This window comes from Lepidochelys kempii, chromosome 28, assembly GCF_965140285.1.
Source record: "Lepidochelys kempii isolate rLepKem1 chromosome 28, rLepKem1.hap1, whole genome shotgun sequence".
Taxonomy (NCBI): Eukaryota; Metazoa; Chordata; order Testudines; family Cheloniidae; genus Lepidochelys; species Lepidochelys kempii.
The window spans coordinates 3,391,146-3,416,834 of NC_136407.1; the positions used below are offsets into that span (position 1 = coordinate 3,391,146).

The 25,689-nt window shown below is 50.4% G+C and overlaps 1 protein-coding gene across 1 annotated transcript; it reads left to right on the forward strand.

Annotated features, from left to right (window-relative positions):
* The first annotated feature begins 4,258 nt into the window (after positions 1–4,258).
* Positions 4,259–25,689, forward strand: LOC144929083 (uncharacterized). Its single transcript, XM_078850902.1, has 5 exons — positions 4,259–4,337; positions 6,801–6,877; positions 10,120–10,246; positions 20,435–20,548; positions 20,892–25,689. Exons 2-5 carry the CDS (start codon positions 6,809–6,811, stop codon positions 23,003–23,005), a joined length of 2,424 nt encoding a protein of 807 aa, XP_078707028.1. The 5' UTR covers positions 4,259–4,337; positions 6,801–6,808; the 3' UTR covers positions 23,006–25,689.

Genomic DNA, 25,689 nt, shown 5'->3' on the forward strand with positions numbered 1-25,689 from the left:
TAATGTGATGTTTCCTCATCACTTTCCCTCATCTAAACAAACCTGGAGCATCATGTTTATACATCTCCTCCTTGTGCAAAGCAATTGTCAGAGTCATCAGCTTCTCCCTTTGGGAACAGATTGTCTCAGTCTTCTTCATGATTACACTTCTCAATTGGAGTTCAAGTGGTGCTATAAATTATCTGGCAGATGAGAGCTGATGGGGGTGGGGGGAAAAAGTGAAAAAAGATTATTTAAGCGTAGCCGAGATACTATAACTGGTTGTCAAAAAACAACAACAAAGTATAACAGAGGTTTTATTTAAACCAGAACAAACAGAACTGGATTGCACCGGCCTATAATACTGTTAAATGGATGAAGAAAGTAAATCATAAAAAAATAAGTTTGAATTAGGGCTGATGATGAATTGCAGTTAACTCATGCGATTAACTCAAAAAAATTAACTGTGATTAAAAAAATTAATCGTGATTAATTGCACTGTAAAACAGTAGAATACCAATTGAAATATATTAAATATTTTTGATGTTTTTCTACATTTTCAAATATGTTGATTTCTATTACAACACAGAATACAAAGTGTACAGTGCTCACTTTATATTAGTTTTTATTACAAATATTTGCAGTGTAAAAATGATAAACAAAAGAAATAATATTTTTCAATTCAGCTCATACAAGTACTGTAGTGCAATCTCTATTGTGAAAGTGTAACTTACAAATGTAGATTATTTTGTTACATAACTGCATTCAAAAATAAAACAATGTAAAACTTTAGAGCCTACAGGTCCACTCAGTCCTACTTCTTGTTCAGCCAATCACTAAGACAAACAAGTTTAACCAATTTACTTGAGCATGAGCTTTCGTGAGCTACAGCTCACTTCATCAGATGCATCCGATGAAGTGAGCTGTAGCTCACGAAAGCTCATGCTCAAATAAATTGGTTAGTCTCTAAGGTACCACAAGTACTCCTTTTCTTTTTGCAAAGACAGACTAACACGGCTGTTACTCTGAAACAAACAAGTTTGTTTACATTTGCAGGACATAATGCTGACCACTTCTTGTTTACAATGTCACCTGAAAGTGAGAACAGGCATTTGCATAGCACTTTTGTAGCTGGCATTGCAAGGTATTTATGTGACATTCTAAACATATGCTAAACATTCGTATGCCCCTTCATACTTCAGCCATGATTCTGGAGGACATGCTTCCATGCTGGTGACATTCATTAAAAAAATAGTGTGTTAATTAAATTTGTGACTGAACTTCTTGGGGAAGAATTGTATGTCTCCTGTTCTGTTTTACTTGCATTCTGCCATATATTTCATGTTATAGCAGTCTCAGATGATGTCCCAGCACGTTTGATTTATGAACACTGTCTTTGCAGATTTGACAAAACGCAAATAAGGTACCAATGGGAGATTTCTGAAGATAGCTACAGCACTCGACCCAAGGTTTAAGAATCTGAAGTGCCTTCCAAAGTCTGAGAGTGACAAGGTGTGGAGAATGCTTTCAGAAGTCTTAAAAGAGCAACATTTCAATGCGGAAACTACAGAACCCAAACCACAAAAAAAGAAAATCCATCCTTCTGCTGGTGGCATCTGACTCAGATGATGAAAATGAACATGCATCGGTCCACTCTGCCTTGGACCATTACCGAGCAGAACCCGTCATCAGCATGAACACGTCCTCTGGAGTGGTGGTTGAAGCATGAAGGGACATATGTCTCTTCAGCGCATCTGGCACGTAAATATCTTGCGACACTCCTCGTTACAACAGTGCCATGTGAACACCTGTTCTCACCTTCAGGTGACATTGTAAACAAGAAGCGGGCAGCATTATCTCCTGCAAATGTAAACAAACTTGTTTGTCTGAGTGATTGGCTGAAGTAGGACCGAGTGGGCTTGTAGGCTCTGAAGTTTTACATTGTTTTATTTTTGAATGCAGTTGTTTTTTTCTACATTTTTTAATTCTACATTTGTAAGTTCAACTTTCATGATAAAGAGATTGCACTATAGTACTCATATTAGGTGAACTGAAACATACTATTTATTTTGTATTTTACAGTGCAAATATTTGTAATAAAAAAATAAAGTGAGCACTGTACACTTTGTATTCTGTGTTGTAATTGAAATCAATATATTTGAAAATGTAAAAAAATCCAAAAATATTTAAATAAATGGTATTCTATTGTTTAACAGTGCAATTAATCATGTGAACATACAGTTTGAACATATGGTATTTGAGATTTTTTATATATATGTGTGTGTATATATATATATATATAGAGAGAGAGAGAGAGAGAGAGAGAGAGATTATATATAAAACTTACTACTAAGTAAATACTTAAATAGAATGTGCTATACAAAGAAATATATCTATATCTCTCTCTTCACAGGCTATTTTCTTATAGGGTTTTTTTTCTTAATGTAAGGTTCCCCATCCCCAAATATCTCAGTGGTCCTGTCTAACCCCCGAGTCAGTCTTTGAGCCTCACAAGCACTCCTGACTTCCTGAAGAGATGCACTCTACTCCAGGGATGCTTGCTTGCGGGGCATGCACATGAGACCCGACCCACCAGGACTGAAGGCCCCTGGTACTCCTGTTCCGGCTCTCTGGGACAACACGAATCAATGGCAGTTGTGTAGATCAATGTTGTCTCAGATGATCTCACGAGGGACTTCCATAGTAAGAGACTTCCAAGTACGCAAAATGCCCATGTATTTGGTTCCCAAAGCAGTTGTGACCCGGGGTCTTACAGGAGGTTACTCCTGAATCTCTCCTATTGAATCCTATGCTATGGGAACTACTATCCCTAATTAGGCAGATGTGGAGGAAACAGAAGTGGTGGCTTTGCCTGTCTCTAGTCCCTCATTTAGACCTGTGCCATGATCAGATTAAAGAAATAAACTGATCACATTTGGGGATGCCATTCCTCACTGGCACTGCTGAGTGTTGGGGTGGTTTGGTAAAGGATTCTGCGCCAGAGAAGTGTAAGATAACCCTGACCAAGGCCCAGGATCTGGCAAGAAACCCAAATTCTTCAGTCTCCTGCAATCTCCTCCCCCTGCTGACTTGATGGGTCAGTTTGCTACTTAGACAGATGCACATGCTTTGCTTAGGACAAGCCTGTTTAATAACTTTTACCTAGGCAGGCAGGCCTGATTTTGAACAAGGAACATCATACAAGGGAAAAAAGCCAACATCATTCTGGGATGTTGTGATGAAGCGGGAATGTTAATGTTTTCTCTGAATACAGTGTGGGTGCCTCAGTTTCCCCTATGCATTTCTTAAGTACCTAGGTGGTGGGATAAGGGGGTGTGATTGTTGCAGAGCCCTAGAGGGCAGGTGTGATGCTGTCTGCACAGAGAATGGCCAACACCCTGTTTCCTGGCAACTGATGGCCTGGGCCCCTCTCCTGCAAGGTGCCAGCTGAAAGTGTGGGAGAACAGAGATCAGGTGGCCTCCTTGCTCGGAGAAGAGACAAAATCCAGAGGAGGGGCTGGAGGGGTTTCAGGTTGGAGTTGGCTGGGGAGACAGGGGGAGGCCCAGAATCTGGGTCTGGGCTCCCCAGCCCCCAGATGGACCTGACTGAGGGGTCCTGTTTTCTGTATCAACAAGCTTGGTTTTAGACCATGTTCCTGCTGTCTAATAAACCTTCTGTATTACTGGCTGGCTGAGAGTCCCGGGGAATCGCAGGAAGTGGGGGGTGCAGGGCCTGGACTTCCCCACACCCCAGGATAGAGGTATTAGCAGGAGTGTTGTAAGTAAGAAAGGAGAAGGACTAAGTTTAAGGTTGTTACTTAGTTGTTACTTTTCAAAGGCTACCTCACAAGGCCTGTTGGCAGGCAGATTATTACAATAGGGTGCAGGGTGTGAATACAGGCTGCTTTGGTTTACACCCCTTCCCCTGCTGTCCCCTCCGGCGGGCAGGGAGACAGAGGCAGCCCGGGTTGGTATCTGCAGGACACACAGGAAGGGGCAGGAGCAGCTGGAGGCAGGACTTTGGGAGAATAAAGGGGCGGGGGGGAGCCAGCCCCGGGCTCTGCCCTCGTCTGCTCCGGAGCCAGAGACTCCAGGTGCCCGAGAGGCCCCGGGGGAAGCGCTGGGGCCGGGCAGGAAAGTGACTCTCTGCCCCGGGGAGCCCCAGACGCTGCAGCCCCCGGGGGTCGGCCCCGGCCCCGCTGGGATGGGGGGAGGCGTCAGGAGGGGGGAAGCCGGAGTTTGGGGCGGGGGGGGGATGCTGAACCGTCTCTGTGCAGCCAGGACATGCCCGGGGGAAGGGGCAGAAGGGAATTAAAGGCAGGGGCTGACCTGGCAGGGCAGATTCCCCGAGCACAAAGGTGGGTCGCGGGGGAGGCTCCGCCGTTGCACTCGGGGGTCTGGCCCCGCTTGCCCTGGGGGCGCAGAGAGCCCCTGAACCCCACGCCGGGCTCTGGGTCCGCCTCTTCCCGGCCCTGCTCCGCCCCATCCCCGGGCCCCGCCGCGGCCTGGTGAGACCCCTCCGGGCCCGCTGCGCCCCCTCTCCGGGGGTCCCGCCGGATACCCCTCCGTCCCCCCCCCCCCCCGGGATACCCCTTTCTCCCCCCCCCCCGCCGGGATACCCCCCTGCCCGCGGGAGACCCCTTCCTCCCCCCGCCCGCCGGATACCCCTCCGTCGTCCCCCCCCGCCGGGATACCTCCCTGCCCACGGGATACCCCTCCGTCCCCCCCCCCCGCCGGGATACCCCCCCCGCCCGCTGTGATACCCCTCCGTCCCCCCCCCGCCGGGATACCCCTTTCTCCCCCCCCCCCCGCCGGGATACCCCCCTGCCCGCGGGAGACCCCTTCCTCCCCCCGCCCGCCGGATACCCCTCCGTCGTCGTCCCCCGCCGGGATACCTCCCTGCCCGCCGGATACCCCTCCGTCCCCCCCCCCCGCCGGGATACCTCCCTGCCCGCGGGATACCCCTCCGTCCCCCCCCCCGCCGGGATAGCCCCCCCGCCCGCTGTGATACCCCTTCCTCCCCCCCCCGCCGGGAAACCCCCCCGCCCGCTGTGATACCCCTTCCTCCCCCCCCCGCCGGGATACCCCCCGCCCGCGGGAGACTCCTTCCTCCCCCCGCCCGCCGGGTACCCCTCCACCCCCCCCCGCCGGGATACCCTCCTGCCCGCGGGAGACCCCTTCCTCCCATCCCCCACTGGGATACCCCTTCCTCTCCCCCTGCCAAGATACTGCTTCCTCCCCCCGCCCGCCGGATCCCCACTGTCCCCCCCCGCTGGGATACCCCTTCCTCCCATCCCCCACTGGGATACCCCTTCCTCTCCCCCTGCCAAGATACTGCTTCCTCCCCCCGCCCGCCGGATCCCCACTGTCCCCCCCCGCTGGGATACCCCTTCCTCCCCCCGCCTGCAGGAGACCCCTCCGTCCCCCCCGCTAGGATACCCCCCCGCCCATGGGAGACCCCTTCCTCCCCATCCCCCGCCTGCGGTATACCCCTTCCTCTCCATCCCCCATTGGGATGCCACTTCCTTCCCCTCCCTCCCCCGCTGGGATACGTCCCTGCCCTCCCACATCAGACCTTGCCCCCACCTGCCGAGTCCCACCTCACACCCCCTTCCCTGCAAGACCCTCTCCCGGGTCCCGGCTCGACCCCAGTCCCCTGTCAGATCCCCCCACCTGCCGGGTCCCTCCTCACCCCCTCTGGCCATGTCAGTACCCTACACCTGCCGGGTCCCACCTCGTCCCCCATCCCCTGCCAGACTCTCCCCTGCCTGCTGGGTCCCTCTTCACCCCCCTTTTCTTCCGAGACACCCTCCTGGTCCCGCCTCACTCCCCCACCCTCTGTGTCCCACCTCACCCCCCTGTTCTGTGCAAGACCCTCTCCGGGGTTCTGGCTTGTCCCCCCTCCTCCACCAGACCCCCGCCGCCTGCCAGGTCCCTCCTCACCCCCGCTTCCCTTTGAGACCCCCACCCTGCCAACCGGGTCATGCCTCGTCCCCCCTCCCCCACTAGACCCTCCTCTGCCTGCTGGGTCCCTCCATACCCCACCTTCCTTGGGAGATTCCCTCCCCGGGTCTTGCCTCGCTCCCCCTCCCCAAACAGACCCGCCCGCTCGGTCCTACCTCACCCCTCCTCTTCCCTGTGAGACCCCCTCCCCTGCCCGCCAGGTCCCTCCTCACCTGCCAGGTCCCTCCTCACCCCCTCTTCCCGGCGAGACCCCATCCCTGCCTTGCCCCGTCAGAACCCCCCCGACCTGCTGGGTCCCTCCTCGCCCCCCTCCAGTGCCAGACCCTCCCCTGGCCGCCGGGTCCCTCCTGACCCCCCCTTCCCTGCGAGAACTGCCTCCCCGCCTGCAGAGTCCTGCCTCGCCCCCCTCCCTTACCATACCCCCCCCGCACCTACCAGGTTCCTCCTCACATCCCCTCCCCCTTGAGACCCCACTGGCATGCCTGGTCCCTCCTGATTCCCCCTCCCTCACAAGACTCCCTGTCCACTCTGTCCCTCCACATCCTATCCCTCTCCCCAGGGAGAAGGGGGAAGAGGAGAGGAGAGATGGGGTGAAGGTGGGGGGAGCCTGGGGCTGGAGAGGTGAGGCAGGGAGCTAGCCTCCCCCAGGAGAAGCTTCATCCTCCACTCATGCTTTCCCTGTCTCTGCCACTTCCTCTCAAATGCTGATAGAAATTCCCTCTAGTGCTTCCCCTGTTCTCTCCGTCTGGCAGACTCTAGGGTGTCTCTCTGCAGGAAAAGGGCCTGGGGGAATTGAGATGTGAAATGAACTAAAGCCTGTTCTGAAACCTCCACAACTGCCCTTCTCGCCCTGCCAGGCTGCAGAATGATGCCCACGTCTCGCTCCAGCTCACCCCATCCTCCCACGGGACAGGGGAGAGAAATGCCAGCTCAGGTAGGGCTTATCGGGGGGTGGCTGGTGGGTTCCTGCTGGAGGGAGAGGGACAGCAAATACACCGGAGATGGGAAGTTTGGTTTGTATTTTGGAGCAGGGCAGGAAATGCCCAGGGTGGAGAAAGGGAGGAGACCAGGGTGTGGCAAACCTTCCGGGACTAGTTTAATAAGTGGCTTAGAGTCTAGGAACAGATTCATGAGGTTCGGAGGTGGAAATGTCCTAAATTGTGGAAGAGGAAACAACCCACCTAGATGGGGCTAGGAAAAGTGGCCAGACTCCCAGTGCTGGAGCCTGACCTGACTAACCAGCAGCTGCTGTGAGATATGAAGGGGGCACCCACCAGTCAGGCTTAGGGGAGATGACTCTTCCCTCATATCCAGTTCCTCACAATGAGGAGGGTGTTGGGCTTCCTACCCATGTCATGGTGATGTCGTGGTGGGCATCTGCTATAGACCACCAGACCAGGAGGATGAGGTAGACGAGGCTTTCTTCGGACAACTAACAGAAGTTTCCAGATCACAGGCCCTGGTTCTCATGGGGGACTTCAATCACCCTGACATCTGCTGGGAGAGCAATACAGCAGGGCACAGACAATCTAGAAAGTTTTTGGAGAATGCTGGGGACAACTTCCTGGTGCAAGTGCTGGAGGAACCGGCTAGGAGCCATGCTCCTCTTGACCTGCTGCTGACAAACAGGGAAAAATTAGTAGGGGAAGTAGAAGTGAGTGACAACCTGGGCAGCAGTGATCTACAGATGGTCGACTTCAGGATCCTGACAAAAGGAAGAAAGGAAAGCAGCAGAATACGGACCTTGGACTTCAGAAAAGCAGACTTAGACTCCCTGAGGGAACTGATGGGCAGGATCCCCTGGGAGAATAACATGAGGGGGAAAGGAGTCCAGGAGAGCTGGCTGTATTTTAAAGAGGCCTTATTGAGGATGCAGGAACAAACCATCCCAATGTGTAGAAAGAATAGCAAATATGGCAGGCAACCAGCTTGGCTTAACAGAGAAATCTTTGGTGAGCTTAAACACAAAAAGGAAGCTTACAAGAAATGGAAACTTGGACAGATGACTAGGGAGGAGTATAAATATGTGCTCGAGTGTGCAGGGGTGTAATCAGGAAGGCCAAATCACAACTGGAGTTGCAGCTAGCAGGGGAAGCGAAGGGTAACAAGAAGGGTTTCCATAGGTATGTCAGCAACAAGGGAAAAGTGTGGGACCCTTACTGAATGGGGGAGTCAACCTAGTGACAGATAATGTGGAAAAAGATGAAGTACTCAGTGCTCTTTTTGCCTCGGTCTTCACAGACAAGGGCAGCTCCCAGACTGCTGCACTGGCCAGCACAGTATGGGGAGGGGTGAGCAGCCCTCCGTGGTGAAAGAACAGGTTAAGGGCTATTTAGAAAAGCTGGACATACACAAGTCCATGGGGCTGGATGCAATGCATCCGAGGGTGCTGAGGGAGTTGGCGGATGTGATTGCAGACCCATTGGCCATTATCTTTGAAAACTCATGGCGATCGGGGGAGGTCCCAGACGATTGGAAAAAGGCTAATGTAGTGCCCATCTTTAAAAAAGGGAAGAAGGAGAATCTGGGGAAATACAGACCGATGAGCCTCACCTCAGTCCCTGGAAAAATCATGGAGAAGGTCCTTGAGGAATCCATTTTGAAGCACTTGGAGGAGAGGACGGTGATCAGGAACAGTCAACATGGATTCACCAAGGGCAAGTCATGCCTGACCAACCTGATTGCCTTCTACGATGAGATAACTGACTCTGGATATGGGAAAAGCATTGGACATGATATGTCTGGACTTTAGCAAAGCTTTTGATACGATCTCGCACAGTATTCTTGCCAGCAAGCTAAAGAAGTATGGGCTGGATGAATGGACTATAAGGTGGACAGAAACCTGGCTAGATCATTGGGCTCAACGGGTAGTGATCAACGGTTTGATGTCTAGATGGCAGCCAGTATCAAGCGGAGTGCCTCACGGGTCGGTTCTGGAGCCAGTTTTTTCAACATCTTCATTAATGATCTGGATGATGGGATGGATTGCACCCTCAGAAAGTTTGTGGATGACACTAAGCTGGGGGTAGAGGTAGATACACTGGAGGGTAGGGATAGGGTCCAGATGAGAAGCTGGATATGAGTCAGCAGTGTGCCCTAGTTGCCAAGAAGGCTAACAGCCTATTGGTCTGCATTAGTAGAAGTATTGCCAGCAGATCGAGGGAAGTGATTATTCCCTTCTATTCAGCACTCGTGAGTCCACACCTGGAGTACTGCTTCCAGTTTTGGGTGCCCCACTACAGAAAGGAGGTGAACAAATTGGAGAGAGTCCAGCGGAGGACAACGACAATAATTAGGGGGCTGGGGCACATGACTTATGAGGAGAGGCTGAGGGAACTTGGCTTATTTAGTCTGCAGAAGAGAAGAGTGAGGGGGGATTTGATAGCAGCCTTCAACTACCTGAAGGGGGGTTCCAAAGAGGATGGAGCTCAGCTGTTCTCAGTGATGCAGATGACAGAACAAGGAGCAATGGTCTCAAGATGCAATGGGGGAGATCTAGGTTGGATATTAGGAAAAACTATTTCACTAGGAGGGTGGTAAAGCCTTGGAATGAGTTACCTGGGGACGTGGTGGAATCTCCATCCTTAGAGGTTTTTAAGGCCTGGCTTGACAAAACCCTGGCTGGGATGATTTAGTTGAGGTTGGTCCTGCTTTGATCAGGGAGTTGGACTAGATGACCTCCTGAGGTTTCTACCAACCCTAATCTGCTAGCATCAGCTGTATCAGTCTCTGGCTAGTAGGTGTGTGATGGATCTGCTGAGAGAGGAGGGTCTCTCTCTTCGTCCCCTCACCCTGATGTTTTCTGGATGCTCTAATACTTGATAAGTTCATGCAGGCTAGGTCCATCAATGGCTATTAGCTTGGATGGGCAGGGATCGTGTCCCTAGCCCCTGTTTGCCAGAAGCTGGGAATGGGCAACAGGGGATAGATCACTGACGATTACCGGTTCTGTTCATTCCCTCTGAAGGACCTAGCATTGGCCACTGTTAGAAGATACTGGGCTAAATGGACCTTTGGTCTGACCTAGTAATGGCTGCTCCTATGAGCGGTGTGCGGGTTGGACTCTGTTGACTGCAAGCCACCCAGAGCATCCATTTGATTGGCTCCTTTCCCCATTGAATAGTGGGGCTGTGACTGGGGCAGCAGGCACTGAGTGTTGGACTCTTTCTCTTTCAGGGGCTGGTGACCTTTGAGGAGGTGGCGGTGTATTTCACCAGGGAAGAGTGGGCTCTGCTGGACCCCGCTCAGAGAGCCCTCTGCAGAGACGTCATGCAGGAGAACTATGAGAGTGTGACCTCGCTGGGTAAGGATTCCTGTCCCCTCAGCTCTTAGAAGGGGAAATGAAGAGATAAGGTTCACGCCACCCCCACAATGCAACCTCTTCTCTGTCCTATTTCAGCTTCACCCCGACAAGCCAGTGGCCCACATACTAACACTCTGCCCTCCCCGCTACAGTACAGTCTGGGAACATTTCACAGGGGCAGTTCAGCACAAAGTCTAACAACTTCACTTTGCTAAGGCCAAACTTGAATTTAGGTCCAGCATAAAGAACAGAAGCTTCTGACCCCTGGCTGGGACTAAAACACTGAACCTACTCCAAACTCACCAGCTCAGACTTGCAAAGTGGTATCACCCCTTTACCAGGGAAGTGGCGCAGGCCGAGGGATGTTCTGGCTGCTTCTTCCTGCAGCCCCCATTGGCCAGGGATGGCGAACTGCAGCCAGTGGGAGCTGCGATCGGCCGAACCTGCGGACGCCTCAGGTAGACAAACCAGCCCAGCCTGCCAGTGACTTTCCCTGATGGGCTACATGCCAAAGGTTGCAAAGTTTTTGACACGGTCTCCCACAGTATTCTTGTCAGCAAGTTAAAGAAGTATGGGCTGGATGGATGCACTATAAGGTGGCTAGAAAGTTGGCTAGATTGTCGGGCTCAACAGGTAGTGATCAATGGCTCCATGTCTAGATGGCAGCCGGTATCAAGTGGAGTGCCCCAAGGGTCGGTCCTGGGGCTGGTTTTGTTCAGTATCTTCATAAATGATCTGGAGGATGGTATAGATTGCACTTTCAGCAAATTTGCAGATGATACTAAACCACGAGGAGTGGTAGATACAGTGGCAGGTAGGGATAGGTTACAGAGGGACCTAGACAAATTGGAGGATTGGGCCAAAAGAAATCTGAAGAGGTTCAACAAGGACAAGTGCAGAGTCCTGCACTTAGGACGGAAGAATCCCATGCACCGCTACAGACTAGGGACCGAATGGCTAGGCAGCAGTTCTGCGGAAAAGGACCTAGGGGTGACAGTGGACGAGAAGCTGGATATGAGTCAGCAGTGTGCCCTTGTTGCCAAGAAGGCCAATGGCATTTTGGGATGTATAAGTAGGGGCATAGCGAGCAGATCGAGGGACGTGATCGTTCCCCTCTATTCGACATTGGTGAGGCCTCATCTGGAGTACTGTGTCCAGTTTTGGGCCCCACACTACAAGAAGGATGTGGATAAATTGGAGAGAGTCCAGCGAAGGGCAACAAAAACGATTAGGGGTCTGGAACACATGAGTTATGAGGAGAGGCTGAGGGAACTGGGATTGTTTAGTCTGCAGAAGAGAAGAATGAGGGGGGATTTGATAGCTGCTTTCAACTACCTGAAAGGGGGTTCCAAAAAGGATGGTTCTAGACTATTCTCAGTGGTAGAAGATGACAGGACAAGGAGTAATGGTCTCAAGTTGCAGTGGGGGAGGTTTAGGTTGGATATTAGGAAAAACTTTTTCACTATGAGGGTGGTAAAACACTGGAATGCGTTACCTAGGGAGATGGTAGAATCTCCTTCCTTAGAAGTTTTTAAGGTCCGGCTTGACAAAGCCCTGCCTGGGATGATTTAATTGGGGATTGGTCTTGCTTTGAGCAGCGGGTTGGACTAGATGACCTCCTGAGGTCCCTTCCAACCCTGATATTCTATGATTCTATGATCCCTGGTCTATAGGATTGCCTTTATCCGTAGGGCAATAAGGCCTAATGGCCAGAGTCATTTGGGTTGCCCTGATCCTCATGGTGCTATGGCCTAGTAGCCAGGATCAATGTCAAGGACAATGGGTTGCCACCTTGGGGTGCGTGGAGGCCAGGGTAGGGGGACCCAGGCCCTCCTGCTCCACCAGGTCCCAGTCTGTGGCAAGTGTCTCTGCTATTGAGTCAGCAGGGAGCCGACTGCAACATGCTGAGTGTTCTCAACCCTTCGACTGGCATCCTCCCTCGGCTACTTCCTACTACGTCTCTGGTAGTCATGTTTTGGGCGTCTGCAAGGTTCCTGGATTTGTCAGTGTGGAGGCTCCCAGCGATCCTGGGTTTTCCCAGACATCTGCTGGAATCTGGGTCTCCACCTGGGTCTCGGTGGCCCTTGCTCCTGCTGTCAGAGCCTCTGGGGCTTCCTGGTCTGGAGCCTGCAGCGAGTGTCCTTCCTCTTCAGTTGTCAGCCCAGGCTGAGCTGAGCTTCTCCCCTTTATACTCCTGCTACATTTGGAGCATGCCCAGTAGGGCTTGGTGGGCGGGGCTTCCATAGCCCACAATGCAGAGTCAACCGGCCAGACAAAACAGGCATCCTGGCTCGTAAAAAACAAAATATGTTATGGAAACAGCAGCTGAGAAATTGACCTTCACTGCAGCAGTTCTCAAACTGTGGGGCGGGACCCCAAAGTGGGTCGCGACCCGGTTTTAATGGGGTCGCCTGGTCTGGTATTTAGACATGCTGGGGTCCAGGGCCGAAGCCCGAGCCACGCCCCCCTGGGCCAAAGCCCAAAGACGTTGACCCTGGGGAAACTTGGTTTTTGGAATGTACGAACAATGTACGAGAAAAGGGAAGCTAGCTTAGGTCCCAGCAGAGATGAGACGCTACAGCTCACACATCCTGGGTGTCAGCGAGAGCAGATGAACAGGATCAGGAAGATTAACAACAGCCTCAGTAGAAACTTTGCTGTATTCTGGACGGGATGATGGACAACACCATGAAAGTGTTGCCATCCTTTGAAGAAGGGAGTGGAGCGGTCCCTGCTTGAGTGGAAATCCATCTGCAGCAGAATTATGAGAGCCAGACTGAAAGGGAAACACAATAACATCACCTTGATTCAGTGCTACGCTCCGACAAATGACTGTGATGAAGAAGCAAAGGACAAATTCTACCTTACGCTACAGGAGGAGTTAGAGGGAGTACCACGGCACGACCTATCGTCATGGGAGACCTGAATGCCAAGGTCGGTAAGGAGAACAGTGCCAGAGGAATGGGAAGACATGGGTGTGGCACGATGAATGAAAACAGAGAGAGGCTTGTTGATTTCTGCAATGTGAAGGATCTAGTCATTGAGGGACCCCTATTTCAACATCGTGAAATTCACAAGCTGACGTGGTGTTCTCCAAATGGCAGAGATAAGAACCAGATTGACCATATGATGATCGATGGCAAATGGCGACACTCACTGACAGATGTGAAAGTGAGAAGGGGAGCAGATGTTGGCAGCGGCCACCACCTTGTGATAGCCTCCATCAAGCTAAAACTGAGACGTGTGGGGCCACCAAACAAGGGACATAGACGTTATGATATTGACAAGCTAAAGTCCCCTGAAATACAGAAAGCCTTCATTCTGCAGTGAAAGAACAGGTTTCAGACACTTGCAGACATTGATGAAGAGGAGGAGAAGGCAGATGAGGAGATCAACAAGAAATGGGACAAAGTAAAAACCATCTATGAACAGAGCAGTGAAGCCTGTCTAAGCCAGAGGCAGAAGAGAAGAAAGGAGTGGATTATACCCAGCACATGGAACACCATAGAAACCAGACGAGCCCTGAAGAAAAAAGTTTAACATAAAATCCCAGAAGCTAAAGGACAAATACTATGAGCAGTATAGCAAGGCACACCGGGAGATCAAATGCCTTGTGAGAGCAGACAATCGACATTATATTGATAATCTAGCAACACAAGCCAGGGAGGCAACTGCTCATGGTGAACAAGGAACCATCTACAAAATCTTATCAGTGGTAAATGGCAGACACCAACAAACACTCTCATCAGGGACACAGAAGGCCACCTACTGACAACAGAAAAAGAACAAGAAATGCACTGGACAGAGCATTTCAAAGAATTGCTGGACAGGGATCCACCTATAGAGGAAGCAAACATCCAGGAGGCAGAAGAAGATCTTGATATCAACACAAGACACCCCAACAAAGCAAGAGATCATTCAAGCCATCAAATCCTTAAAAAATGGCATGGTATCACACGTTTATCTGTGCCAAGTAAGGTATTGGGTAAGATCATAGTCCAGCTTATATCAGAGGCAGTTGATAGCGTTCTCAAAAAAGAGCAAGCCGGTTTTTGGAAAGGCCGTGCATGCACAGACCAGATCTTCACTCAACGAAACATAATAGAACAATGCTTAGAATGGCAATGGCAACTCTACGTAAACGTCTTAGACTTTGAGAAGGCTGTTGATAGCATTCACAGGACCGGCCTATGGAACATATTGTATAATCAACATTATCAAAAGCATCTATTCCAACTTCACATGCAGTGTTGATCACAGTGAGCTCAGTTTTGAAGTCAGAACAGGAGTACATCAGGGGTGTGTCATGTCTGCAATCCTCTTCAGCATTGCCCTGGTAATGCGACGTACAACAGAAGACGTTCCAAGAGGCATTAACTGGACACCCTTCTCATGCCTTGAAGACTTGGACTTCACAGATTCTCTCGCTCTCCTATCACATACCCAACACCATATACAAGAAAAAACAACTCGATTCAACACATTCAGCCAACAAAATGGATTGAAAATCAACTGCAATAAGACAGATACCATGACCTTTAATATTGCCTCACCATCACTAGTCGAGATAGAGCGTCATGTTCTCACCAATATAGAAATATTCACATAACTGTGCAGCACCATCAGGCAGGACGGTGGAGCAAACCAAGACATCCGGAACAGAATCAATAAAGCCAGGAACACCTTCAGGAGCTTAAATACAGTCTGGAAATCATCAAATTATAACACCAAAACCAAACTCAAGATTTTATCAGAGCTGCGTACTTCCAACACTACTTTCTAGTGCAGAATGCTGGGGAATGACAAAGTCTGACACGTCCAAACTGTCTTCATTCCATACAACCTGCCTCAGAAAAATCCTCCTTATCTTTTGTCCCACAGCAATCTCAAACCAAGACCGATTCACACAGTGCAGCCAAGAGGATCTGAGCCCCATCATTTCCGGGAGACACTGGAGATGGATCGGTCATGTGCTTCAGATGGAAACTGATTCCATCATCAGAATAGCACTAAGATGGACACCTGAAGGCAAGCGAAAACGCGACCGCCTGAAAACAACATGGTGACGAGCTGTAGAAGCTGAGCTGAGAAACCTGGGGCACAGCTGGGGAACCATTGAAAGACGTGCCAGAAACAGACAGGAGTGGAGGAGCTTCGTCACGCTGATGGGAGAACCTTTCCCGTTGCTGTAGCGAGTGTCTACAGTGACGCACCATAGCAAGACAGTCGCAGGGTCTCAGGTGTAGACAAGCCCTGGGATACGACATTCAGTGACACCCCCAGTCCCTCCTTTTCCTTACAGTGCTGAATCCCTCCAGCCTGTGGTCACTGGTCCCGGCTTTCCTGCAAATGTCCGTGACGTTCCCCTCTGGTGTTATGTGGACCAGTGATCTGATAGGTCACTCCATGCCTTGACTCTGGGAGCCGGCCTTACCCTGCTCTGCTGTGAGAACCCCCTTTCCCCCCCGGGCTGTTCATGCACGGCCTCTGGCATTTAAGCTGCTCCTTGGATTGTGCAACCGAAAGACACTAGTGAATATCTCCAGTCCCAGACACAACCCAAGGGACCTCCATCTTGCAGTGTCCAATTATGCCCGCTGGACGCTGCAAGCTTATATGAGCTTATATCAATTTCTTTGTTAAATTGACAAAGTCATATGTACCAGGCTAGTTATGCCAAGGGGAGTCTCTGACATGCTTCAAACCAAACGCACTGCTTCAGGTGGAATAAACAAACAGGTTTATAAACTATAAAGATAGATTTTTAAGTGATTATAAGTCAAAACATAACAAATCAGATTTGGTCAAAAGAAACAGAAACAAAAGCAAAATGCATTCTAAGCTGCTCCAGGGCTGGAGCACCCACAGAAAAAAATTTGTGGGTGCTCTGCACCCACCGGGGAGATCACTGTTGCCAACTGCCAATCAGCTATTTAGCATGCACAGCCGCCCTCATCAGCTCTTTGTGTGGCTGCGGCCAATCAGCTGTTTGGCACAAAGTCCCACCTATCAGCTGTTTCCCCTGCAGCTGCTGAAGCTCCCAGTGGGCTCCCACTGCAAGCATGTGTGAGTCCTTTTAATGTTCAGGGCAGAGGGAGCTAGGCTGAGGGACAAGCAGCCAGGGCACGGCAGCTTCTGGGCTAGCTCTGGAGGGGTGGGGCAGATGGGTGGGCAGCCCCTCCGCAGGGGATTGGGGGGAGATGGATGGGCAGCCTCTCGGCTGGCCCCAGGAGTTTGCTGGGGAGAGTATGGGCCAGGGGGTTTCTCAAGGACTGAGCCAGCCATTCTCAGCCCACCCTGGTGTCTCCCCCAGGACCTGTGCTCCCCCTCCAGCCAGGAGAAACCAACTGCAGATCCCCTTAGTGCTGGGCAGAGGGACAAACCAAAGGACATGGCTCCTTTAAGAAAAGTTTGCCCTTGTGTCTGATGAGTGAACTTGGGCTGGGGCCAGCAGCTCACACCCTGCCTCCCCCACCCCCGTGCTCCGTCCAGCGAGTCGGGTGCGCCCAGCCATGGCCAAAGGTGAGAGGGGCTTCACTGCAGCCCCTGGTGCAAATGAGCAGCCTCCCCCAGCCCGGACCCTGCCTGTGCCCGGACCCCTCCCAGGTGGGCTCTGGGGGCTCCCAACCCCTATGGTTCTGACCCAGGTCCCGGGGCTCCGCATCCCTTCCCCGTGTGTGGGGGATCAGGAGGGGGCAACACAGCCCCAGTACTTCTAGCCCCATCCTCCCCGTGGGCTCTTCTCCATGGCCGGCTCTCATGCCTGGGAAAGTAACGCTTGCCCAGCCCAAAGCTGTGTCCCCCACCCCCATGCCCAGATCAAGCCTGCCTGAGCGGCTTTTCCTCCCAGAGAGGAAGTTTATCCCCTCCCACACCCATCAGCATCCCTTCCTCCCCGCATCAGGAGGGATTGATTCCCTTCCCCTGGATCCATTCCCCGCAGTTCCCAGGAAATTCCTTCCCTTCCATCCACCTCCCTGTATCCGCTACATGTCAGGAGCTGCTGCCTCGCTTCACCTTGGGACACCTGAGCTCCTCCTGCTTCAGGGTGCCGGGCTGCAGCAGCCGGGTGGAGGAAGCAACCCCCCCCCCAGCCCTCCCCCCTCCTTGGCCATGGTCCCACCAGGGGCTCCCCGCCCACAAAAGTTGCAGAGTGTGTGCGGGAGTTGGGGGTGGGCTGCAGCCCTGTGGACTGGGAGGAGCTGGAGCAACACAGCCTCGCCACACAGCAGGATGAAGGAACGGGCTGTTTCTATGCTGGGCTGTTGAATGAAATGTCTCTCTCTGGCTCAGGGTGGGCAGTTTCTGGGCTGGCCGCAGGGGGTGGGGCTGGGGGGAGACAGAGCTGCTTGGAGTGCGTGGGTGGGAGCGGGCGCTAAACAGAGCCACCAGGAGGTGGGGAGCAGAGAGAGATGGGAAAAGGGACACGGGTAGAGAGCAAGAACTGGGAAACATCAGGAAGGGGAGATACCAATGATAGACACACTTTCAATAACTAGAATGAAAGTGTATAAATATGTTGAAAATAGCTTCCCCTCAAAATTGGCAGAGCACCCCTCCAGCACACACACCTCGCCCTTAAGGCAGGAAGGGGCAGAAAGGAGTGAGCGGCAGGTGGGAGGCATTTAGCAGAGGGGGTCAGCAAGAAGGAGGCATTCAGGGGGGTCTAGGAGAATGGGGCAGGAAAAGGTGGAGTGCGGGCAGGACTTTGGAGAAGGGGGCAGAGCCAGGATGGGGCACCCGCCGGCAAAACCAAAAGTCAGCACCTGTGTACCTGGGCCTTTTCCTTCCACAGGGAGGATGGACGAGAAGACCACTTGCGCCTCAAACTCCTTTATCCTTCTTCCCAGCGCCACGTAGTCCACAGTGATCCGCCCAAGGTCATTCTTGGCAGTATCATTGGTGCCCACGTGGAGAGGCAGGAAGGGGTAGTGATCTGAGGGCTTGATGAGTCTCGGCAGTCTCTCCATCACATCGTGAATCCTAGCTTCTGGCAAGCAGCACGCTTCTCGGTTTTCCCGGTTGAGACTGCAGATAGATGACTCAGTCCCCACTTAGGAGGGAGTCCCCAACCACCACCACCCGCCTCCTTCTCTTGGGAGCGGTGGTTGTGGAACTCCCATCCTTAGGACAGTGCAGCTCATGCCTTCCAATTGGAGGAGTCTACTTCTGTTCCCTTCCCTCAGATGTATCATCTAGTCCACTTTCCGCATTAGTACCTGCAGAGAGAACATGAAAATGGTTGCTTACCTGTATCTGCGTTGCTGGTACAAGGGTGCTCCTCTTTCTTCTTCTGGAGGTCACATGCTGCCAATTTTCCTCACCGTCCTTCTGTCCCCACTGCGCAGCCTGCTCTGAATCTTCAGAAAGTTGTGCCCGCAGAAGCATATCCTGATGTCTGTCCAGGAAATCTTCATTTTCTCGTATGCAACTCAGGGTTGATACTTGTTTCTCCAGTTCTTGAACCTTCTCTTCCAATATGGAGACCAGCTTGCATTTTGTACAGACAAAGCCGCTTCTGTCCTGTGGAAGAAAGACAAACATGGCACATCCTATGCAGGTCACAACAGCTGATCGCTCATCATCCATATTACCTTCCTTCTACGAGCTTCCTCAGCTGTTGCAGTTACTACTCAGAGAAGCCTGTAAGATGAAATCTTCAGCGGGCTCTCCCTAGGTGAACTCCCTCTGTTAGCCTTTCCACTGCCCTTTCCTACCTCGTGGCTTTGCCCCCTCTTCAGAGTCAGGTGAGCATTACTGAGTCTCTCCAAGCAAGGTTGAGCAATTCCCCTGGTGTGGCCCCATGCAAGTGAGTCACTGCATTGTAGCTTCCTTACTGGACAATGGCTGTTGATGGGTTGTTTGATACCCAACCCGGGCGTTGGTTACTTTCCTTGCTGTTGCCTCTGGGGAGCTAAGAACTGGCTGATTCCCCAATTTACAGCATGTCTCAGTGACAACCATACTACACAATTCTCATAACTTCATATGCATGAATGATTCACATGGACGGACAGAGAAATGACTTTCAACAGATCATAACCTTTCCCCTGATACCTTACAAGGCATGCTTTATACGTAAGATCATGATTATATGAAAATGAGGAATATGGGGGTTACAGTACGCTCCACCAAGGTGTAGAATGTCACACTCTCCCATAATCTCAGTATTTCTCTCTGTGATTAAGAAGCAGGTCCAAGGTGACTTCCCCTCTGGCTGGAGTCTTTACTTCCTGGAACACGGAGTTACTGTCTCTGTGTTTTAGGAGCCCCTTTGCTGAGGAGTGTCTGTCTGTTTGTGTGTTCCCAGCAGAGATGGGGATAGCTAAATCCCTCATATGTGTCCACCTTGGAGCACCTGGAGAGGTGCCTCAAGCATTTTACTGCTTTAAAATGGGCTGAGTTAAAACTGATAGGCTCTTTTTTGTGAGAAATGTCCTGTCAAGGTTCCTTCCCCACTCTGAACTCTAGGGTACAGATGTGGGGACCTGCATGAAAGACCCCCTAAGCTTATTCTTACCAGCTTAGGTTAAAAACTTCCTCAAGGTACAAACTTTGCCTAGTCCTTGAACCCTCACCACTAAGCGTGTTAAACAAAGAACAGGGAAAGAGCCCACTTGGAGACGTCTTCCCCCCAAAATATCTCCCCAAGCCCTACACCCCCTTTCCTGGGGAAGAAAAAGGAAAAGAATCACCCCTGTAAAATCAGGATGGTAAATACCTTACAGGGTAATCAGATTCAAAACATAGAGAATCCCTCTAGGCAAAACATTAAGTTACAAAAAGACACAAAACCAGGAATATACATTCCATTCAGCACAGCTATTTTACCAGCCATTAAACAAAAGGAAATCTAACGCATTTCTAGCCAGATTACTTACTAACTTAACAGAAGTTCTGAAGAGCATTCCTGACCTGGTCCCGGCAAAAGCATCACACAGACAGACAGACCCTTTGTTCCCTCCCCACTCCAGTTTTGAAAGTAACTTGTCTCCTCATTGGTCATTTTGGTCAGGTGCCAGCGAGGTTACCTTTAGCTTCTTAACCCTTTACAGATGAAAGGGTTTTGCCTCTCGCCAGGAGGGATTTTATAGCACGGTATACAGAAAGGTGGTTACCCTTCCCTTTATATTTCTGACATGTCCCATGAACTCCCCTGAACTCCCTTGTTTTCTATGCCCTGAGCAGGGTTTCCCATTTCCAAACCTGATGTGATCTCTCAGCTTGAACGAAGGGAGGAGCCGTGGGTCCTGGATCTCCAGGGCTCTGAGGAAGGAGAGATCCCGAGAGGCGCCTGCGCAGGTGAGGGATCATTAAACCAATTCAAATACACTCTGTGGCTGAAAGAAATACCTGGGACTCACTAAAAAGGCCTTGGGAGCTCTCTGAGTTCAGGAGTATCCCCAGGAGGCCTTGTACCCTATGGGCAGCTATCGCTCACGGCTTCCTACCAATCCTGACTGACACCTGGCAGCAGGTGTCCCTCTCTGATGGGATGTGGAGGCAGAATTGTTCCCCTCCTCTCTCCCCTAAGGAGAAGAGTTTTGGAGAATTCAGGTTCTAGATTTTTTCTGTCTCTCCAGCTCTAATTTTGGTTTGTTTTCCCCTTTTCCACCCATTTCTGATGTTTCTCCCTGTGTCCTAGCAGGTGCTTGGATGGTGAATGAGAACGAGGAGCTGACTCCTCAGCAGGAAGATGCTGAGCAAGTGGAAGCGCGTGGGGGATTATCGCAAGGATCGAAAGGGAATGTGTCCAGGTGTTGTGTGAAGGGGAAAGCCTGTGAGAGCCACAACAGGCCAGAGAGGCAGCAGGGAAACCAGCTCAGGGAGAAAGTGGGCAAATCCATTAATTGTCGGGGGCCTCACCAGGACTCCCAGGAAATCACAGACCAGCAGGGAATACCTACAGAAGAGAGAAAAAACACATGCACTGAGTGTGGGAAACACTTCACTCTGAACTCCACCCTTGTTAGACATCAGAGGATCCACACGGGAGAGCACCCCTACCAATGCTGTGAGTGTGGGAAACAGTTCAGCGAGAAATCAAACCTTATTACACATCAGACAAGCCACACAAGAGAGAGACCCTATGAGTGCTGTGAGTGTGGGAAAAACTTCACTCGGCACTCATCCCTTACTAGACATCAGAGGATCCACACTGGGGAGAGACCTTATGAATTCTATGAGTGCGGGCAAAAGTTCACTCTGAGCTCATTCCTTATTAGTCATCAGCGAATGCACATAGGAGAGCACCCCTATACATGCTGTGAGTGCGGGCAAACATTCACTCAGAGCTCAGCCCTATTTAAACATGAGAAGATCCACACAGGAGAGCGCACCTATGAATGCTCTGAGTGCGGGAAACAGTTCAGTGAGAAATTAAGCCTTAATAAACATCAGACAAGTCACACAGAAGAGAGACCCTATGAGTGCTGTGAGTGCGGCAAAAGTTACACTCGGAGCTCATCCCTTATTCGACATCAGAGGAGCCACACAGGAGAGAGACCGTATAAATGCTGTGAGTGTGGGAAAAGTTTCACTTTCAAATCAAACCTTAATATACATCAGAGAATTCACACAGGAGAGCGCCCCTATGAATGCCGTGAGTGTGGGAAACAGTTCACTTGGAGCACAGCCTTTCATAAACATCAGAGAATCCACACAGGAGAGCAGTCCTATGAATGCCGTGAGTGCGGGCAAATGTTCCCTCAGAGCTCAGCCCTTCTTAAACATCAGAGAATACACACAAGAGAGAGACTCTATGAGTGCTGTGAGTGTGGGAAAAGCTTCACTCGGAGCTCATCCTTTATTAGACATCAGAGGGTTCACACAGGAGAGAGACCGTATCAATGCTGTGAGTGTGCGAAAAGCTTTGCTTTCAAATCAAACCTTAATAAACATCAGAGGGTCCACACAGGAGAGCGCCCCTACAAATGCTGTGAGTGCGGGAAACAGTTCAGTGAGAAATCAAACCTTATCACACATCAGATAGGCCACACAGGAGAGAGACCCTATGAATGCTGTGAGTGTGGGAAAAAGTTCACTCAGAGCTCAGGCCTCTTTCATCATCAGCGAATGCACACAGGAGAGCGACCCTATACATGCTGTGAGTGTGGGAAAAAGTTCACTCAGAGCTCAAGCCTTATTAATCATCAGAGAATCCACACAGGAGAGCGACCCTATGAATGTAGTGAGTGTGGGAAAAAGTTCACTCAGAGCTCAGGCCTTATTAATCATCAGAGAATGCATACAGGAGAGCGACCCTATATATGTTCTGAGTGCGGGAAAGCATTTCCTCATAACTCAGGCCTTATTAAACATCAGAGGATCCACACAGGAGAGAGACCTTATGAGTGCTCTGAGTGTGGGAAAAGCTTCACTGAGAACTCATCCCTTACTAGACATCAGAGGATCCACACAGGCGTGAGACCATATGAATGCTGTGAGTGCGGGAAAAGGTTCAGTTTCAAATCAGACCTTAATAACCATCAGAGGATCCACACAGGAGAGCGCCCCTATGAATGCCGCGAGTGCGGGAAACAATTCACTTGGAGCACAGGGCTTATTATTCATCAGAGAATCCACACAGGAGAGCGACCCTATGAATGCTGTGAGTGCGGGAAAAGGTTCACTCAGAGCTCAAGTCTCATCAATCATCAGAGGATCCATACACGAGAGCAGCCTGTGAATCCTGTGAAAGCGGGAAAAGTTTCATCTGGAGCTCACACCTTAATAGACATCAGCGATTTCACAGGCTAGAGACACACCATAAAACTTTGTGTAGGCAGAGAAAAGATTTTTTTAAAGACATTTGCTAATTCCCATATAGCGACTTTTTAGGGCTGTTTGCACCATTTGCGTCACCCTGTTCTTTCAGCTCCCCCAGGTGAGTTGCCTGCTTTTTGTTTTGCGGGTCGCCCTTCTCTGGGGTGAATCCCGTGGTCCTTTCTACCAACTCCCTTCTCCTGAGAGTCATCATGGGAGTGTGTCCCTCCTGCCAGGAGTGTCCGTCAGCCCCAGGTGGGGGAAATAGGGGTGACCTCAAGTAGCTACACTGAGCGAAAATCAACCTGGGCTTTGTCTCCGCTAGGATTTTCCATGGGCTCGGCCTGCTGGAGGTGGCGATCCCAGTGCCAACACCCCGCTGTATGTGCCGTGCTGACAAAGCCCAGGCTGGGGTTAGCTCGCACCTTCCCCTTTGACCTGTCCTAATCGACGCCAATTTCATAGTCTAGACAGGCCCTGAGCAGCACCTTTATACTGGCCCCGCTGTAGCAGAGCGAGTGTTAGAGTCACCAAGTTCCCCCTCTGGTGACAGATTGTTTCATTCCCAGTTGTTCTCACGCTGGTCCAGGTTGTGCTGGGCAGCAGTTTTTTTCTTTTTACCATTTCCCTTATTGAAAATCTATTTCAATATAACAAAGAGGAGGAGCAGGAGTGGGACAAATGTATCATTTCAGTCTTTGCAACACTGGCAGGAAATGGGGTGAGTCAACGGGATTCCCTCCTTCCTCATCACCGTCTCTAGGCCCGCTCACTCCAGCAGCGCTGGGGTCTGTCTGAGCCACAATGGAGCTTATCCACCTATATTCTATCCCTCCACCTCCCAAAGAGTCTCTGCACTTCATAGCAAATTGATCCTAAATCCGACTCGTTAGGGCTGGAGATGAAAGTGTTGCAGACCTGGATCAGAAATTCCAATGGATCCCAAACACAGTGTGATCATTCCCCATTTAAATCCCAGTTTCTGTCTATTGACAAAGCCATTTCTGGGCTTTTCCCTGCTGAGCTGAGACTGTTTGAAGATGAGAAGGTCTGCAGTTTTTCCCTATTATGATGCTTTTTTTTTTTCTAAATAACACGACTCCATAATAATGAAGGGCTGTTGAGTGAAGCAGGTGTGAATGGATCAGAGGAGAAGGCGACAGGAGAATCTGTTCTCCTGATTTTTGAGTCATCAGGTGTAACCTGCTCTGGAATTTCATTTTGTATGAAAAAGAAAGTGACTTACACCGCTCTTTGTCCTGGGATTTCTCTCTCTCCTGAAGGCCATTTGATCACATAATTTAATATTAATTTAGTTGTCCAGGATGTAGCTCAGATTTATCTGGGACTTTGGGAGAAATGACTGTTTGCTAAAATAGTGCTTTCTTATTTTATTTTTGTCTTTCCCGCACCGCTGCATGAGGACATGGAAGAAGCTCAAGTGCAGTTCACTCACCAGGAGAGGATGCTCTGAGCCATCGGGTATGCTACCAAGGAAACAGTAGTGGGTTTAGGTCTCCACTCTGAAATGGTGAAGAACAGCACGCCCCAGATTGTGCAACTAACTGAAGTAACTGGGTTCGTGTGGCCTATGATTTAGGAAATGCTGTCCTTGTCTGTGTTGATGTGGAGAAACCAGAAATGGCATTTTTGATGAACTTGCCCTTGGTAGATGCTGCAAATGTGCATTGAAATGAAATCAGTGTTGTATGTGGGATAGCTGCAGAATACGGGGATTCTGATGCTGGAGTGTTTCTAGTCCCTAACTTAGACCTGTGCTACTGGATTAAAGAAATAAATTGGCTGTGTTTGGGGAAGTCATTCCTCACTAACACTGCTCAGAATTTGGGTGGTTTTGTAAAGGATTCTATTCCACAGGAGTGTTAATGTACCCTGACAAGGTCAAGGATTTGGTAAGAACTCCATTTGATACAGCAGACACGCAGTAGTTGATTTTCGCCCCAGAGAGGAAGCTGTGTTGAACTATGGTCCAGGTAAAACTTTTTGTTTGTTTTTAACACCGTTCCCTAGTTCACTGTCACTGATTAGAGTTCCAAATGTTACCATGGCTCGAGTGGAAGGTCCTTCACTATTTGGATCCATGGTTCTTTGAGACAAAGTGAGAACTAGCTGATGCCTTCAGAGGAGATTCCTGCCCCAGCCTGATTGAGCACCAAGGACTTCCATTTTGTTTGATTCCCTCATCCATTACTGTCATCCTGTGTGTCAGACTCTAATTTCAGACTGCTGGATAGACAAATGTTGAGTCCTGATTCTATGCTGTTGTCACTTAGTTTTGCTTTTGTGTCTGATTCAGTTGTACCACTTCGCATGCACCTCCTGATACTTTGAAAGATTGGAAGATGTGGATATAGAGCTGAGGTCCTTTTTCTCATGATGCAAACCTTCCCCCATAGCAGGAGACCCCTTCCACCAACACTTACATCAGAAGGACCAGAGATAAATGAACTCTCAGATGTGGAAAGCTCCTATGCTGGTGTAGACCACATTTACACAGTGCTCATGTGGTGGAAATGGGGCTTAAAATGAAACTAACCTGTATGATAAGATTTCATAATCTTTGACTATGTTCTTTTTACCAGTGAAAATGAAGTTAATTATTGGTTAAAGCCTAATTTAGTGATAACCTGAATTATATTGGAACACTGTGACTTACA

Coding starts and splice junctions, on each gene's coding strand:
- LOC144929083 (XM_078850902.1), top strand. CDS start 6,809: ATGATGCCCACGTCTCGCTCCAGCTCACCCCATCCTCCCACGGGACAG. Junction 6,878..10,119: donor GGAGAGAAATGCCAGCTCAG/GTAGGGCTTATC, acceptor TTTCTCTTTCAG/GGGCTGGTGACCTTTGAGGA. Junction 10,247..20,434: donor TGAGAGTGTGACCTCGCTGG/GTAAGGATTCCT, acceptor TGCCCTGAGCAG/GGTTTCCCATTTCCAAACCT.